This window comes from Recurvomyces mirabilis, assembly GCF_035927965.1.
Source record: "Recurvomyces mirabilis strain CCFEE 5264 chromosome Unknown scaffold_1, whole genome shotgun sequence".
Classification (NCBI taxonomy): domain Eukaryota; kingdom Fungi; phylum Ascomycota; class Dothideomycetes; order Mycosphaerellales; family Teratosphaeriaceae; genus Recurvomyces; species Recurvomyces mirabilis.
The window spans coordinates 71558-88613 of NW_027041935.1; the positions used below are offsets into that span (position 1 = coordinate 71558).

At 54.0% G+C, this 17056-nt stretch overlaps 7 protein-coding genes across 7 annotated transcripts; 4 read left to right on the top strand and 3 right to left on the bottom strand.

Moving 5' to 3' along the window:
• Positions 1-214: 214 nt before the first annotated feature.
• On the bottom strand, positions 215-595 carry LTS14_000032 (uncharacterized protein; the record flags this gene model as incomplete). Its single annotated transcript, XM_064832747.1, has 2 exons — positions 215-342; positions 418-595. 2 exons carry the CDS (start codon positions 593-595, stop codon positions 215-217), a joined length of 306 nt encoding a protein of 101 aa, XP_064699016.1.
• Positions 596-1185: 590 nt separating this feature from the next.
• Positions 1186-1788, bottom strand: LTS14_000033 (uncharacterized protein; the record flags this gene model as incomplete). The annotated part of the gene is made up of 3 exons (XM_064832748.1): positions 1186-1368; positions 1431-1602; positions 1631-1788. 3 exons carry the CDS (start codon positions 1786-1788, stop codon positions 1186-1188), a joined length of 513 nt encoding a protein of 170 aa, XP_064699017.1.
• Positions 1789-3115: 1327 nt separating this feature from the next.
• LTS14_000034 (uncharacterized protein) lies at positions 3116-4406 on the top strand (the record flags this gene model as incomplete). Its single annotated transcript, XM_064832749.1, has 3 exons — positions 3116-3334; positions 3389-4306; positions 4356-4406. The coding sequence occupies 3 exons, from the start codon at positions 3116-3118 to the stop codon at positions 4404-4406; spliced, it is 1188 nt and encodes a 395-aa protein (XP_064699018.1).
• A 1500-nt stretch (positions 4407-5906) lies between these two features.
• On the top strand, positions 5907-6222 carry LTS14_000035 (uncharacterized protein; the record flags this gene model as incomplete). Its single annotated transcript, XM_064832750.1, has 2 exons — positions 5907-6037; positions 6099-6222. 2 exons carry the CDS (start codon positions 5907-5909, stop codon positions 6220-6222), a joined length of 255 nt encoding a protein of 84 aa, XP_064699019.1.
• A 645-nt stretch (positions 6223-6867) lies between these two features.
• MET12 (methylenetetrahydrofolate reductase 1) lies at positions 6868-8868 on the top strand (the record flags this gene model as incomplete). The annotated part of the gene is made up of 1 exon (XM_064832751.1): positions 6868-8868. One exon carries the CDS (start codon positions 6868-6870, stop codon positions 8866-8868), a length of 2001 nt encoding a protein of 666 aa, XP_064699020.1.
• A 103-nt stretch (positions 8869-8971) lies between these two features.
• On the bottom strand, positions 8972-10270 carry SLX1 (Slx4p interacting protein; the record flags this gene model as incomplete). Its single annotated transcript, XM_064832752.1, has 2 exons — positions 8972-9968; positions 10044-10270. The coding sequence occupies 2 exons, from the start codon at positions 10268-10270 to the stop codon at positions 8972-8974; spliced, it is 1224 nt and encodes a 407-aa protein (XP_064699021.1).
• A 785-nt stretch (positions 10271-11055) lies between these two features.
• On the top strand, positions 11056-16852 carry LTS14_000038 (uncharacterized protein; the record flags this gene model as incomplete). Its single annotated transcript, XM_064832753.1, has 2 exons — positions 11056-11493; positions 11573-16852. 2 exons carry the CDS (start codon positions 11056-11058, stop codon positions 16850-16852), a joined length of 5718 nt encoding a protein of 1905 aa, XP_064699022.1.
• Between the last annotated feature and the right edge of the window lie 204 nt (positions 16853-17056).

Below are 17056 nucleotides of genomic sequence, written 5' to 3' on the forward strand. Positions count from 1 at the left end.
TCCAACGATGAATGCTACTGCTAGACCATCGACTCGCTACAACATGGCAAACCGCCAGCTGGAGATGTCGAAGATGCCGTGTTGAGATGAGCACAGCGACAATGGCGTCTAGGAATTATCGCCACACTAAGTCACATGCTACCCAAGCCACAGTAGTCTCGAAGCAGTGGACGATTCACCCGAGACATGATCTTCGATATATTGGACACCGGACCTAAGCCTGAATCCAATCCTCCACTTCCGCCTCGACCTCCTCGACCTCAACGACCTCCCATTCACGCTCACGGGACGACGGGACTGTGCTTGAAGTAACCCGGGCGGCCGGCGGGACAGTGCTTGCGTCTATTGAAGTCGAGAGTAAAGTCAGCTATGCGGTGGAGCCGTTGTGGGAGAAGTGGGTAGGATTATCTTACGTACGCGACTTTCTCCACCGCTGGGTAGGCAGCGTAGTTGTGGCTTGGATGGTCACAGCTGTGGGTTGGTGCTTCGGGAACCGGGTCTGGGTAGATTTCTTGGAAGGCGGCTGGAATCCTTCGCGGGTGTAAACGGATCCTTTGCGGGTGCGGCGTGCTACTGGCGACAAAGATGGAGACATGCTGGTATGTTGAAATTGCGTTTGTGCCGGATTTGGGTGCGTTGAAGATCGGTGGAGCTATACGAGTAGAAGCGTGGCGGGCTTATATACTCTGGAGCGGAGACAGCACGGGCCTTGCGGCGCGTTGATCGGGAAGGAGCAGAGCCGCGTCGATGCGGGGCCGGAGGTCAGTGAATGGAGTGAAAGACGAGCTGGAGTTAAGAGGAGAGAGGGACTAGCTGGGCCTGAAGTATTCTGCACAGCAAACTTGAGCCATTCACACATCACTCACCAAGACGTGGCCTCCTATACACAACAGAGCTTAGGTACGAAAAAGAGCAAACATCCTTCCCGCCATTGCTTGTCTCGCATCGTGCTCTTGACGAGTGAAAGGCATCTCCACGAGGCAGGTATGCGGGTGGCATGAACTCGACAATACTAGAGGAGACTGGCATACCAATACGAAGGGTGCCTAGCAGCCCTAGCACTGCATAGTGCGCTACCACTCTTACACAATCCGGAATGCGCACCAGCATACTCAAAGTGATACTTCCCAATGATGCCGCACTGTACAAGAAAGTTTTCCCTTCATCGTCGCCGCCTTCAGTTGCTCAAGTTTCCCAGACGACCTCGACCCACTTCTCCTGCTCAGTCGCCTCCTTCCTACTAACCATCTCCCACTCCTCGTCAACATCAGCGTCCTTCTGCACCTTCACCTTTTTCTGCTCGACTTCTTTGCCCGCTTTCGCGCGACCAGCATCATGAACCTTCAGCTTCTCGGCGACTTTGGCGTGCTAGATTTCAGGTCAGTGATGTGGGCTCATGTGGAATCGGAGAGGAACTTGCATTGTCGAACCTGGGTGGCTGGACAGCACCCGTACACGTGCCTAAAGCACCCGCACTCGCAATCCTCTTCGAGTCCGGGCCGAATCTCGTTGAGACTGGAGAGTGGCGCACTTGGGCACCCGGCTGCATAGCCGGGCTGCTGCTGCGGCTGCGAGATGCGTGTCAGTACTTCGACACCAGCCCTGGTTTAGTGCTTCGCGACAGGCTTACCTCACGAACTCAGCGGCCTTATCAGATGCGTTGATGTGGGTTGGGTGGTAGCAGTAGGGCTGTGCCGGTTTGTGCGATGCTGCAGCGAGTGGTAGACGGCGGGTCCTGGGCTCCCGTTCAGGGGTCCCATACGCCTTGGGAAATTTGTAGGAAGACATCCTGATAGATGGCTGTCGTGGTTGGAAATTGGAGATGTATGCTGCAACGGTTTGGTAGAGGGTGGAATGAAGGTCAAGGTTATACGTGTTCGGGACAAGTTATATTGTGGAAGAGATCATGTACGAACTTGTAATACTATGAAGTTCAGGCTTCATGAGTCAGCAATGCTTAGCGCCGTGTGGGTGAATGGTCAGAGATTCACTGGTAAATCAACGTGAATAGGAGGGCGAAGAGCATGCTACGCCGGCCGGTGTCTTTATGCTTTCGACAAAATGGACACGTTTGCTGTATCAGACATGCCTGAACAGCCCGCACAACGAAGCACCGGAGACCAAAAATACACGAGTGAGCAAAGGGCGGCGGAGGTTTGTTGGATGCGTTGATCTCACGAGACGCTGCTGGCTACTCTTGGGGGATGATGATCCACTCTTCTTCTCTCGGCAGCTCATCATCATCGTCATCGTCCAGGGTCGAGTGCCAGTCCACTTCAGCGATGTTCTCCACGACAACGGGCAGTTCTGGCAGGTGAGCTGCGTCTTGATTAATGTCCTTTGCCTTTACCGTTTGCGCTTCGACTGCTGGTGTAGAGCCATGGTCGAATGTTGGGTGGTCATCGTTCTGGACGGTCAGTATTGGTGATTCATGTTAATGTTTGATATCTTTTGTTTGCTGCTCGCGCTCGTGCGTTGACGCCTCGCTGTCGTAGCATGTCATGGCGACCCAATCTTCCATTGACATAGCTGCTGTGGACGTTTCGGGAAAATTGGAGATTGTGATTGGAGGTAGACCACCCTGAGTTGCAAGGAGACTTCATAAGCTGGCCTAGCACAGCAACATAGTCACTTTAGGTCGATATGTCTGAATTGGTTCCTTTGTGTCAGTCACTAGTGGACCCGCCAATCGTTGCCCTCGATGAACCCCTTCCGAGCATGTTTACTCATGTGGCAGTCGCTGTTCATTTAGGACCTCCCCCCGCCCCCAGGAGCAGTCTTCTCCTCCCTCTTCCTGGAAGCTTTGGTCAGCTGCTCCTTCTCAGGCACTTGCACCCAGCCCTCATCTCTCGGCACCTTCACCCACGCTTCTTCTTGAGCTGCTCGGAAGCCTTCCAGAATCGTGTATGTCGACAGCCTTTGGAAGCCACGTGCCCTAAGGACCTGGGTCGCTCCTTCCTCCTCAAGCGTTCTTGCCGTTCCTGTCATGCCAAGAGTGGGGTCGAGACCTGATGAAACGCTCAAACCGAGTCACACAATACACCATCCATCTGAAGATCTGAAGCTCAACGTTTGGACCTCTCAGGTACCATCACAACACTCACTTCAGTCGAGCATGGCGGTGCAGGTGCTCTTCGAGACCACTTCGGCTCTGCTCCTGCGCCTGCAGAGCAACGTCTGCGAAGAGCCCGTCAAGATCTGTGTCTCGCCCCAAGTCAAACCCGCCATCGTCGAGCAATCTTCACTCACTGCAGTATCCAAGTACTTCTTCCGCGATTTCAATCCAGACAATAACTATGCTTGGTTCAACGGAATCGAGCAGATGGACCGCGAGGTATGTTCAGGTATAGTACAATGCGGCGAGTCTGAGACGCTTAATCCTCACTAGTATGACTGGAGCAATCATACATCCGAAGCTCGCATCATCTTCCTATACTGGCTGGTCAACAAGCGCACGCCATACCAGAGCGAGATCACCATCTTGTCTCTAGGTGCAGACCAGGGTTACCAATGCCTACTTGCACAGGCCTACTCGCTCGCACAAGAGAAAAGCGTGCTCAAGATGACGAATGATGTGATGCGTCAGTTTATTCCTACACTGTTACAGACCGAACTCACTGTAACGAGCATTCAGGCTATGCTGAAGAAGCCGGCTCTTACGGCAGGCACGATGCTGAGGCTGGCCATCTGCGAAGAGGTCATCTTTCTGGAACGACGTGGCAAACAGCTCCTGAAGCATCTCGACCTAAGATGGGCACTTCGTTTCGATGGCGACATGTATACCGCCCAGACCCGATTCACAGCACGAGGCAAGGTCCGAGGAAAAGCTGAAGACTTCTTCGTAGAGGTCACATCTCCAAGTGATTCGGATGTGCCACCTCGTCCGCCACGACGTGGACCACGAGACGTGGATTTCTCGCGCCTGGCGGAAGATATCATGCGGCCTAAACCTCAACCTAGGGCGAAGCGAAACTTCGACAAGCCGAGGAAGCCAGGGAGTCGTGCACCTATCTGGGAGCCAGTCGTAATAACACGCACCTTTCGCCTTCCAGAGGGAACAACTCTGCAGGACCTCCTGCCGCAAGGTACCATGTTCGCCGATGATATCGACGAGGAAATGCTGTCAGCTGTCGAAGAGTGGGATACAGATGCCGAGACACTTGCAGACACTGCCACGCCTGCTGGAAGCTTCATCGACACGCCGGCGGACCTTTTCATGGACACTCCTGCTATGTCGATCATAGCTGACGACTCGACAATGGTCGGTGACGACGCAACCATGGCGGAAGCAACACCCGCTTCGAAGGTAAGACGGCGCGCACCAGAAGAGCCGCCCCTATGTGCATGCTATAAAGATCACACTCCTGGAAGCCGAAAACCGACACCTCATCGAGAATGGCCTGTGAAGATATGTTCAGAGTGCAATCTAATCCAGCGGCCATTTCGTACGAGAAAGCTGGCGTGGCGCGCAGGACATGGCTTGGGTTGGATGTATGTTAACGAGCATGCCCGTGACAGCGACACCGTTGTCGAATACTTGACATAGAAGTCAGTATGGTGAGGCGGGATGCAATTCGTGCTGCCCAAGTAGCATGTTTGAAGCGCTCTCAATGGCCAAGAATCCTTGGAGAAGGACAGCGAGTCCTGTAGCAGAATTGGTAGGCGGCCTGTATAGAGTGGAAAAGTACAGGGCTAGAGCGAAATACTCACCTCGGTCTTTGACCAAGCTATCTAAGGACTCCATCCAAGCAGTTTCTTGGAATTGACATAAAGAATATCGAGGTCTTATCATCCCATCGTCGATGTAACAAATGTTGTCGACAATCATGGCAACAGATCTCTTCGGGAAGTGGATATCCTAGGCCGCTGCGCCCGATCGCTCGATGCAAATTGCGATGTCAAACCAAGTCTCGATCAGGGGACCATTGGTTTTTTCTCGATGCCCGTTCAGCCGCCGAAGCAGATGCAGACGACCGATGGTGACCTGCGATGAAGATGGTGGTCACAGAATTCCGTTATTTCGACCTTGGCATACGCACCTTTATGATGATCCATTTAGGCGAGGAGGAGTATGAGGGCGGGAAAGCCAGAGCTACTGGCTCGAATGCACGGCCGCACGTCAGAAGGGTGGGCATTTGGCTCCAACCACACGGCTGATATTTGTGCAGTCGACCGTGGCGACGCTCGTCATCCATACCAGCGCGCTGGACAGTTGTCGTCGTCCCATCCACTGCACTCTTACTCGCTTGAGCGCCAAAGAAACATTTGCTGCTGTGCCAGGCTGGGTTAGGTGCTGACAACGAGAGCCGAAACGCCATGCATGACCCTGCAGATCCAGCCGACCCCCGCAACCTGGACAGCCATCGTCATCCTGCACGTTTCCAACAGGACCCTGCGGCTCGATTCCAACTAGCGACTTCAGGTTGGTTGAATATCGAGCCAACGGCCGACAGCATCGAAGTCAGCAGTCTGCATCGTATGCCCTCCCTCCCTACCGTGTCGCCGCCGGTTAGGCCCGCCGTCTGTACCGGCACGAGCTTGCGGCTGAACCACATCTGACGCGGTCGTGCGGCGGCTTGGGAACCCGCTACTGTTATTGCCTCCCGCATGAGTCGTTGAGGGCTCCTCGCTTCATCATAAAGTCCCGATTGGCGTTGTCTTACACTGCAATCGCCAGTCGTTCTGACGCAGGGGCTCCGCTATTCTTACTTTGGCGATGAGGTAGCATTCAACTTCGTGGGTTGATACAAAGCATATAGTCCTGTTGGGTCCCATCTTGTCTAAACAAAATCACGATCTCTTCACTTACACTACACAATCACCAATCAAATCATTAACGAAGAATCATTCCCGTCGCAACTCTGGCGTATTCACCATCCCAGTTCCTCTTCACCGTCCCAACCAACATGTCTTCCGCCGACGCTCAACTCGCTTTCCAGAAGCAAAGTAACAGGATGCAGCCTACCGAAGTGCAAGAGAAGTTCTCTCAGCAATTCGACCTGTCACGACCAGAAGTGGCCATGAGCTCATATCAAAAGTCAGTTTCACTTCCCACCTGCCAACAACGACAATCGATATTCAATACTAACTGTCATCAGGCTTCTTCACGACCACACCAGACAGCAGTATGAGATGGCATCATCGTCATCACGAAGACGATCAGCCGACTCCGATGTACCATCGTTAGCATCTGAGTTGAGCGTCGATTCGACTACCTCTTAGAGTCGGTCTCGTTATTGCAGGTTCGGCGAATTGTGACGTTTTTTCTGTGGCCAGCGACGCATGTATGAGTATGGAATCATGATGGCGTTCGGGTGGCCTGGTGTTGTAAGGTCGGGGCATTTGTCGGAGCTGTGGGTGCAGCGTTATGAACTCTTGTAATGGTACTTTCACGAAGCATTCCAACACATACACCACATGGCTGCCAGGCGACTTGCCGATGCTTTGTGAACGATCTATCATACTTCGAACAGTTTCTAAACTCCAGGCCTCGAATTGTCATCGTCCCTGGTCACAGCCTACATTCGTTCTTAGCTCTCAGGGAGTGCACCTAGTTCAAACATTGTGTTGGGTGAAGAATATGTAACTCGCGGAAGCTTTCAGTCCATGCTCTGCACAAAGTCTAGACACTTTCACAGTGCTGTCGTGCCCTTGTCCTTGGTCGCGTGACTACAGTAGTTTGCTGTCAACGCATCTGCCGAAAACACTTGCAGAAAGCGGGACCCTCCAACTTCAGCAAAGAATTCACAGGTGCAACCCATCATTACTTCAGTCACACCACCTATGTAACACACCGCTGAGCAATGCGATCAATATACTACGCCCACACCCATCGTAGCCCCATCTCATTGCTACGACACAAGGAACATGGATAAGATCACAGACAAGATCGCGGCCTTGCCGCCAGGCACAAATTACTTCTCCCTCGAATTCTTCCCGCCGAAGACACAGCAGGGTTTCGCCAATCTACAGGCTCGCCTGTCACGCATGGCACAGGCGTTGAGGCCCTTGTTTGTCAATGTTACATGGGGAGCTGGAGGGAGCACGAGTGCGAAGAGTCTTGCACTCGCTGAGCTGACGCAGAGAGGATTGGGGTTAACGACATGTCTGCATTTGACCTGCACGAATATGAGCCGGAGGCTTGTGGACGACGCTCTGGAGCAGGCGAAGGGATTAGGGGTGAGAAATATTCTTGCGTTGAGGGGCGATCCGCCGAGAAGCGAGGAATATCGGGATGAGACGAATCCGTTGTGCGAGGAGGATGATAGCAACAAGGACTTCATTTGGGCTGTGGATCTGGTGCGGTATATCAGGAAGCAGTATGGGGATTACTTTTGCATTGGTGTGGCTGGATACCCGGAGGGCCATTCAGATCAGTCACATCCGGAGCATCAGTCTGTAGAGTATGATCTGGCATCTCTGGTTGAGAAAGCCGGTGCAGGCGCGGACTTCATCATGACACAATTGTTCTACGATGTGGAGGCATATGAGAAGTATGAGCGCCGGTTACGTGAGCATGAGAGTGGGGTCTTCAACACCATACAGATCATCCCTGGCCTCATGCCAGTACAAAGCTACCAGATCTTGCGCCGAACCACAAAGCTGAGCCATGCAAACTTGCCTACGGAGGTGCTGAAGAGGTTGGAAGTAGTCAAAGGCGACGACGATGCAGTTAAGAGAGTCGGCGTGGACATTCTGAGCGAGATGGTGGAGAGGATGAACTGTATAAAGAGTCCTGGACCGAGAGGCTTCCACTTTTACACGTTGAACTTGGAGAAAGTTGTGACGCAGATATTGGAGCGATCTAGCCTGATACCTCCGGCTACACCTATCGTCACTTCGACTAATGGCAACGGTAGCCATGAGTACGCCATTGCTGAAGAGGAGGCCGATCGCTACATGGTTGTGGAAGCCGGTAATAAGCAGCAGCATCGCAGGAAGTCTTCGACGAAGAATGCGCAACCAGGAAATCGAGTTGTGGTCAGTCGGGAACGGGTATCGAGCACCAGTTGCGCATCTGCTTTCCAAGCACCAGAAGATGAGGCTGGCGTTCCAAGCGACAAGAACGGCAACCGGGCTAACACTCTCGCGATCTCGGAAGGCGAAGGTGCGCTGGGCAGGGAAGCAACCTGGGACGACTTTCCGAACGGTCGGTGGGGCGACGTCCGCTCTCCTGCGTATGGCGAGATCGACGGATACGGTGTGAGTCTGCACGCCAGCATACCAGAAGCCAATCGTCTTTGGGGCCAGCCAGCGACTGTCGAGGACATCTCAACCATATTCCGTAATCACCTCGAAGGCAAGATCAATGCTATTCCTTGGTCAGAGGACGCACTTCAATCCGAGACTCTCACCATAAAACCTCAGCTGCTGAGCTTGATCGAGAAAGGATGGTGGTCAGTGGCCTCCCAGCCAGCAGTGGATGGCAAGCGAAGCTCCGATCCAGTCTTCGGCTGGGGACCAAAGAACGGTTTCGTGTTCCAGAAGCCTTTTGTGGAGATCTTCCTCCCATCTGCTGACTGGCATCGTTTGCGCTCGCAGCTCGAACAAGACGAGCAAGTCACCTACTTCGCCGGAAACGCCGCAGGAGAGTTCGTGAGCACGGATGAGCAGTCTGTCAATCCCGTGACGTGGGGCACGTTCACGGGAAAGGAGATTGTGACTCCGACAATCATCGAGGCTGTCAGCTTTAAGAGCTGGCTTGAGGAGGCGTTCGGGATCTGGGGCGAGTGGCAGAGGGTGTATAAGCCGGGGTCGCCGAGTAGTAAGTTGCTGGAGAAGGTGAGGAAGGATTATTGGTTGGTCAATATTATCCATCATGGGTTTCTTGAGGAGCACGCTTTGTGGGAGCGTTTGATCGAGGCATAGGTGCTGGTTCGTGGTTGGCGATATTGCTAGTCCTGATGATGCCATGATATTGCGTAGCGTAGATGGATGAGGCTTGGCGGGAGATCGTTTCAGCGACTTCGTTTCAGGTGATCACGGCTGCATCCTCCCAGTCGCTCTCCTCAATGATTCTTTCCCGCTCCGGTCGGGGCAGTGTGACAACAACAGGAGCCTCCACCATAAGTTTTCTTTTCTCCTTTACAACAGCAGGGCCTGGGTCGCTCCTCATAGCCAGTGGCTCGTCATCGCTGCTCTCTGGTAGCTCATGCCAATCATCAGCGTCCGCTGCAAAATCATCCTGGTCGCTGTCTTCGATATCCCTATCGCTCTCTGCATCGGAGGCAACAGCATCGCCATCGTCTTTCCTCTTGCGCCGCTTTTTGTACAATGCACTGATCTCGGCTTCACCACGCATGCGCAGAGTTAGCTCCTTTGCAAGGTCAATCCACTGTAGCTCTAGACCACAGCTCGGACAGGCACCAGATGTTGGCACCATTGCATCTTCGTCGCCTTCTGCTTCCAGGAATGCTGTTGATAAGCAGTCAAGGTGGAACACAGAGTTGCAACCTTCGGTACTACAGACCAACGTCATATGGCCACTGGCGACTACAGCTTCTTGACAGCAAGCACATTGCAGCCATTCACCATTCTCGAAGATGCCCTTAGACTTCTCTAGCTGGCTTTCAAAGCCATTATAGCCGATATTCAGAGCAGCTATGCCTGTCAGACCGGCTGCCGCGTCCTCTGATGCTACCGCTTGGTCCTTTTTGGCTGCAGCAGATGGATCAAGTCTCACCTCGATGCCAGGTCTTAGGTGGTCAATGTGCTGACGAACCCATCTCTCCCACACCCGAAAGACGTCTTGAGCATAGAAAGTGACATTGAGTGGCCAGCGCTCGAAGCTACTCGACCGCAAAAGTAGATGCAGATTGCCCAAACGCTCAGTGATACCCATCCGAGGTCTGGCAGGCCGCTTCTTGACACGACCTGAAATGGGCGAGACGCGTATGTTTGACTTTGCTTGTGTTAGACGATCGTCTGCAGTCACATGACGTGTCAAATGAGTGTTCTGCCACGCCCATCTGTTCGATATCAGTACAAGACACCTCAACCACAATCTTCTCTGAGGTAAGGAAAGTGCAGTGATCTCGACCTACTCAAACTGCAGAGCGGCAATTTTACTCGGGAAGCCAGTAACCAGGCACGTCATCTCCCATGGCCGGAGAGAGTCCTTCGATGTTCTATGTGCACCACCGGCCGCTTTGCCGTTGTGTTGGTTCCGTCGTCTGACAGGATGTGGCGTACTGCCGACATACAACGACTGATGCCTTACGGTTGATCGGAGCAGATAACACGCGTAGAAGGCTGGTATAGGCTTGTCCATAACTGATCTCAGTGCTCCAGAGGCATATGTCTCGTCAGACAAAACGTCCCTGGCGGTGGTGTTCGTGTTTATATTTTGAATCGAGACGTCCGCATAGAAGGCGTGCCTGGAAGCGGAGCGGAGATCGGGCCTCTATCTATTGGTCGTTTCAGACGACAGGTCCCACTTGGCTCAATTCCATGCATATGTGGCTTGCACCTCGATCTGCAGCGAACGAAGGGCTTCCTCATGCAACTACGAGAAAAAGGACATCTTTGGTCCCAGTAGGGACATCGATAGAGTAGTGAGTAGTACATCTCGTGTACGAATATCGTCCAGCGTGCATAACCGTCTGTCCACTGCCAGCCTACGAAGTATGTAGATGCGATTACGGTTCTTGTGCCTGGGTCTCGTGCATCAATCTTTAGGTAAAGCGGGATGCCCGCTGTTAGTACCTTTTGGATAGTCTCCCACGCCTTGCACCCATTCCTCTCGACTCTCCATCTTTCCGCCTGACGTCCGCTTGTATATACTACTGCACCACATCGCAACCACATGCACAGCCAGAGCAATACGTCACCAACATAGACGATACCGCTGGAGCCGTCATCATATCTGTCATGAAGGCGAGCAAATCGGTAGCCGAATGATCGACGTATCGGAGCGCAGGATATAGCGCATCTGACCAGCGGCCACTTTCATGTAGCGCTGGCATCAGTGCCTCTGTACGGAGATTTGAGCAGCAGCGAACTACATACGACTGCCAAACACTCGCCACAGGGCTTTGGTGCCCGCCTGTCGACGAGATGGTGGTTCCTCCTAGTGTGGGCAGTGCAACCACTACCACCGCCGTTACACTACCACCCGAGACAGCCTTGCCAGATGTCGACACGCCAGCGACACTTGAAGGGAAAGCAAAGGCCGCAGAACGCTTGACGGCACCAGGAACATTGAACGGTCCACCATCTGGCAATAATCATGCCATACCACTCAGTGCACGCCGAGCAGAGCCTCTCGACCTCTCGACCGTTGAACGCCGAGGCTTCCCGACTGAGCAGCCTGAACGTCCACAAACGAATCGCATGTTCGGCATACCCGAGGCACCAGTTTACTATCCGACTGAGGAGGAATTTCGAGATCCGACGGAGTATATGCGGAAGATTGCGCCGGAAGGGAGCAAGTACGGCATCATCAAAATCGTCCCTCCGCAGACTTGGAACCCGGCATTCGCAATCAACACCGAGGTATGTAACACTCTGAGAAAGACTCCGACAACATGAGGTTCTGTATTGAGGACGATATACTGACGTGAGGTCGCAACAGCGTTTCCACTTCCGAACTCGACGTCAAGAGCTCAATTCAGTCGAAGGCGGCAACCGCGTGAACAATGACTACCTCGATCAACTCGCCAAATTCCACAAGCAAAATGGACATAACCTCAATCGCTTCCCAAGTGTCGACAAGCGGCCGCTTGATCTATATCGGCTCAAGAAGACAGTCGAACGCAAGGGAGGGTTTGACTCTGTGTGCAAAGGCAAGAGATGGGCCGAAGTAGGACGAGACCTGGGATACAGCGGGAAGATCATGTCATCGCTATCTACATCGCTCAAGAACTCGTATCAGAAATGGTTGCTGCCATACGAGGAATACCTTCGCGTGGCAAAGCCTGGTGTACACCAGCAGCTGGAATTGATGAATGGCGGTCCATATACACCCTCGCCAAACCCATCGCCGATCAAGAGACAACCGCCGCTCACACCTTCGGGTATGCAGGACACTCCACCAACCATGCAAGCTCACACTGCTTTACACGCTTCAATGAGTGGCGAGGGCACCCCGCAACCACCTCGATCGACCGAAAGTTCACAGCCGCCCCCTCCGCCACCGCCTCAATTCAGTACCGGAGGGTTTACGCCTGTCAACGCCGGTGGCTTCACGCCTGTCAATGCACCTGCCCATGCAGCACCACCTCCACCGCCAGCAGCACTTACGCCCGTCGCCTCTTTTACATCTGTCAACGGCGCAAATGGCTTCGTGCACTCAAATAGCGCAACACCGCAGCATGTGGCTGCCACGCCACCCGCTTTCAATCCTGATCAAGCATCTTTCATGCCTGCTGTGTTTGGGGTCCCTTCGCTGAAGCGACAACATAGCGACGCTGTCCTTAGTGCGGAAGAAATGGACGCTATTAGCCGCCGATCGAAGAGGTTGCGGAGAGATATTCCAACTGTCGCCGGTAGCAACATGCATCACTCAAGCCATGCTCGGATGTCCGGCGGCCGATCATCGACACCACGCGAACGAGGCGATCATAAATTTGGCGAGGCGTGCGAGCTTTGCCTGAGGAGTGACGAGGAGAGCAAGATCTTACGATGCGATAGCTGCGATGCTGCGTACCACAGTCACTGCTTGGATCCGCCAGTCAAGCAGAAGCCAGACTACGAGTGGCATTGTCCGCGCTGTCTGGTCGGTTCCGGCGAGTATGGATTCGAGGAAGGCGACGTCTACTCACTTAATGGGTTCCAGAAGAAAGCCACCGAGTTCAAGCGGAACCACTTCCAGAATATACCACGACAGTTCAGTCCGTTCAATGAGAACAAGCGTACCCTGGACGAGGTAGATGTCGAGCGCGAGTTCTGGCGACTTGTGGATGAGCTGTCAGATACTACGGAAGTCGAGTATGGAGCCGATATCCACTGCACGACTCACGGTAGTGGCTTCCCGACGATCGAAAAGCAGCCTCGAGATCCTTACTCCTCAGATCCCTGGAATTTGAACATCTTGCCGTTGGACAAGGAATCACTGTTCCGTCACATCCAGTCTGACGTCTCTGGCATGACGATCCCTTGGCTTTATGTCGGCATGTGCTTTTCGACTTTCTGCTGGCATAATGAGGACCACCTCGCATACTCGGCTAATTACCAGCATTTTGGTCAGACCAAGACGTGGTACGGTGTGCCAGGTGAGGACTCGTACAAGTTTGAGGAGGCCATGAAAGAAGAACTACCAGAGTTGTTCGAGACTCAGCCGGATCTGCTGTTTCAGCTCGTCACACTCGCCCGTCCAGACAAGCTTCGCAAAGCCGGTGTGCGGGTATATGCGATTGATCAGCATGCTGGACAATTCGTCATCACCTTCCCACGCGCATACCATGCAGGCTTCAACCACGGCTTCAACTTCAACGAGGCCGTCAACTTTGCCCCGCCTGACTGGGAGCCTTTCGGTGAAGAAGGCGTGGAAAGGCTGCGAGGGTATCGGAAGCAGCCGTGCTTTTCACACGATGAGCTACTCCTGACTGCTGCATCCCGCGACCACACAATCAGAACTGCAAAGTGGCTTGCATCCGCCATGGAACGCATGCGCGATGAGGAGTTGGCTGCTCGCAAGCAGTTTCTCGAGGGTCCGCAGTTGGAGCCCGCGGCAGCGAAGGAGGCGCAACAATTTTCGCCAAGGTATTCGGCTGAACCTGGACTCATTGGTCCACAGACCGAGGAAGATGAAGAGATCTGCGCCTTCTGCAAGGCGTATTGCCACCTGTCACGGTATAGATGCAAGAAGACTGGGAAGACGCTATGCTTGCAGCACGCTGGAGGCTACGAATGCTGCGACGCGCCAGAGACGGAACGATACTCGGCTCAGCAGGGCGAGCATGTCTTGCAATATCGCATGACAGACGAGGCCCTGGCGGCGACTGTGCGGAAAGTGGTTGACAAAGCGAATATACCAGAGACGTGGGCAGCGAAGGTTGACAGTGAGCTCGACGAGAATGCACGACCATCGCTGAAACACCTGCGCACGCTGCTTGCGGAAGGCGAGAAGATCCAATTTGACCTGTCGCAGCTTCCCGATTTGCGAAGGTTTGTGGAGCGGTGTAACGAGTGGGTCGAGGACGCGACCAATTACATCACGCGCAAGCAACAGAATCGGCGGAAGAATGAGAAGGCTTGGCGCAAAGGCACTGCGAAGGCTGCAGAGCTCGAAGAACGCGATAAGGAATTGCGAAAGGTGGAGAATATCCGCACGCTGCTGCAGAAGGCGGATGAGATCAGCTTCGACTGTCCTGAGATCAACACGCTACGCGAACGCGCGGAGAATATCGCCGAGTTCCAACGCGACGCGAGCACCGCCCTCAACAACATTCGCGTGCACACTACTGTTGACTTTGAAGAACTCATGGAGCGCGGTAGGGAGTTTCACGTCGACATTCCCGAGATTGACAATCTCGAGCGCGTCGTCAAGCGCCTGAGGTGGGACGACACGGCCAAGATCAAGCGGCCGAACATCGAGACGCGTCGCCAAGACCAGACCCTCAAGGACATTGAGAAGTTCCTCGCAGAAGGTGCAGAGATTGGCGTGCCCGATACCAATCCTGACCTGCTCTTCTTCCGCGAACACAAGGCGCAGGGCGAGCTGTGGGAGCAGAAGGCGAAAGAGCTCATGGCCGTTGAGCAGGTCCACTATCAGCAGCTCGACTCTCTGGCCACGCAAGCGACTACCCTCCCCGTTTCTGCTGAGACACTTGCCGCCGTCGACGCGATACTCAGGAAGCAGCGCGAGGTTCAGGAGAAGATCGCGGCCTTGGTCGAGCAGAGCAAGAATCCAGAGTTCAGACAGCGACCGACCTACGACGACCTTCGCGCGGTCATGCGAGCACTGGAAGAGCTGCAGAGCAAACCCACCGGCACGATTGAGCTGGAGAAGCTGCAGAAACAGCATGAAGATTGGATGCGCGAAGGCAAGAAACTGTTTGGCAAAGCCAATGCACCCCTCCACATCCTCCACCAGCACATGATGATCGTCAACCTCCGCAACGAATCCTGCTTCGACCTCACCGACAAACCTAGAATGCCTGTCGAGCCCTCCTCGCGCGAACCGACTCCCGAGGATGCGAGGCCGATAGCAGATGGGAGCAATTCTAGCAGAGATGTCTTCTGCATCTGTCGCAAGTCCGAGGCTGGGATGATGATCGAATGCGAGATCTGTCATGAGTGGTATCATGGCAAGTGTCTGAAGATTGCGCGCGGCAAGGTCAAGGAGGACGACAAGTATACCTGTCCTATTTGCGACTGGCGGGTCAAGATTCCACGTGATGCTGCGAGACCGAAGCTCGACGATCTGCAGAACTGGCAGGACAAGCTTGAGACGTTACCTTTCCAGCCTGAGGAGGAGAAGGTTTTGGCTGGCATTTGCGAGTACGGAAGCGAGTTCCGGCACTTCATGAAGACGCTGATCAATCCCGAAAACCCGATCACACATGAAGAAGTCAACACACTCCGCTTTTACCTCCGCAAGATTGAGGGTGCAGATATCCTCCTTGCCGACGAGACCAACTTCCTACGCCAGGAGTTGCATAAATGGGCGCCCGTCGCACCAGAGCCGCCACCAAGGATGGACGCTTCTGGCTCGACTCGCAAGCCCAGACCGACAAAGCAGCAGAAACTCATGGCGCAGCTGGGCATCACTAATCCCGACGAGCTCCCGCAGCAGTACAAGATCAAGCCACATATTGCCAAGCGGAAAGCCTCGGAGTCGATGGGTAAGACTCAACCACTCCAGCCTGCAAATACTTCCTCTCTGTCTCCAGTCGGCAGCGTACCACCGTTCACCCCAGGCTCCTCCATCGGACCTACCGGCGAAGCAGCAGTCAAGAAGTTCCTCACCCCACTCGCCATCCAAGTCATGGGCGAGTACGCTGGTGCGCCAGTAGTCAGCGAGATGCTCCGTGCCGAGCCTCATATGAACAGCGAGAAACTGCTCAAGATGAAGCTGGTCCTTATGCACGATCCTTCGACCCGCGATGCCGACACCGATGCCATGCGTAAGCGTATAGCAAACCTTACTCCCTCGCAAATGACGCCGGTGTTTGATTACGGCACGCAACCGCATCGCAATTCGGTGCAGGCCAATTCTGCCGTGACGTCTTCGTATCAAGATGCGCCGCTCTTCTCCACCGCTAGCGAAACGAATCCGATCGACGCTGCACATGCCGCTCCCCTCGGCTCGCCAACCACTTTCTCCAATCTAGACTTTCAGTCCCGCGCGACACCTCCAGCTCCCTCCTTCGATACTCATATCTTCGACGGCGCCGGCGGTTCCATCTTCGACAGCCCCAGTGCCAACGAGGCCAAGCAGGGCAGTGGTGGTGGGATCATGAGTCCGCATCCGCATTTCGACGGCCGACCCAGTAGTAGCATGTTCGATAGCCCTAAGCCTGCTAACGGCATCATGCACTCTGGCCTCGGACTTGGGATGGGTATGGGTCTGGGGAGTCCGAGTGGGTTTGGAGGTAGTCAGCATAGTCTTGGTGGTCCCGGTGGCATTGATAATGTCTTTGATGATCTGGTTAATGACCATGATGGGGTTTCTAATCTAGACGGTACAGGGGATGAGAGGCCGCCGCACGTTGACGAGAATATGGTGGAGGCTGAGAAGGCGATGGAAAACATTGTTGGGAGTACTGAGGTCGGCAGTGAGCAGAAGCAGGAAGACGTGCAGATGCCTGATGCTGTTCCTGAGAGTGCACCGGAGCCGATGGCGGAGAGAGCGGATGTGGACTCTGCTGCCAAGGAGGAGGATAGCATGATGGAGATGATTAATACCTGAAGGTACAAGAAAGTGGAGACGACTACTGCATGTTCGGCACAAGGATGTTGTGATTCTCCAGCATAATGTTGGGCATGGGATGGGACGACGGCATTAGCAAGGGCGCTTCTACCATGCAAGCACTGGCGTGAGACAGCATTATCTACTGCTTACATGTTTTATTGATACCACTTTGGGGCTTATGGGTTGTGTGGGTGGGTGGGT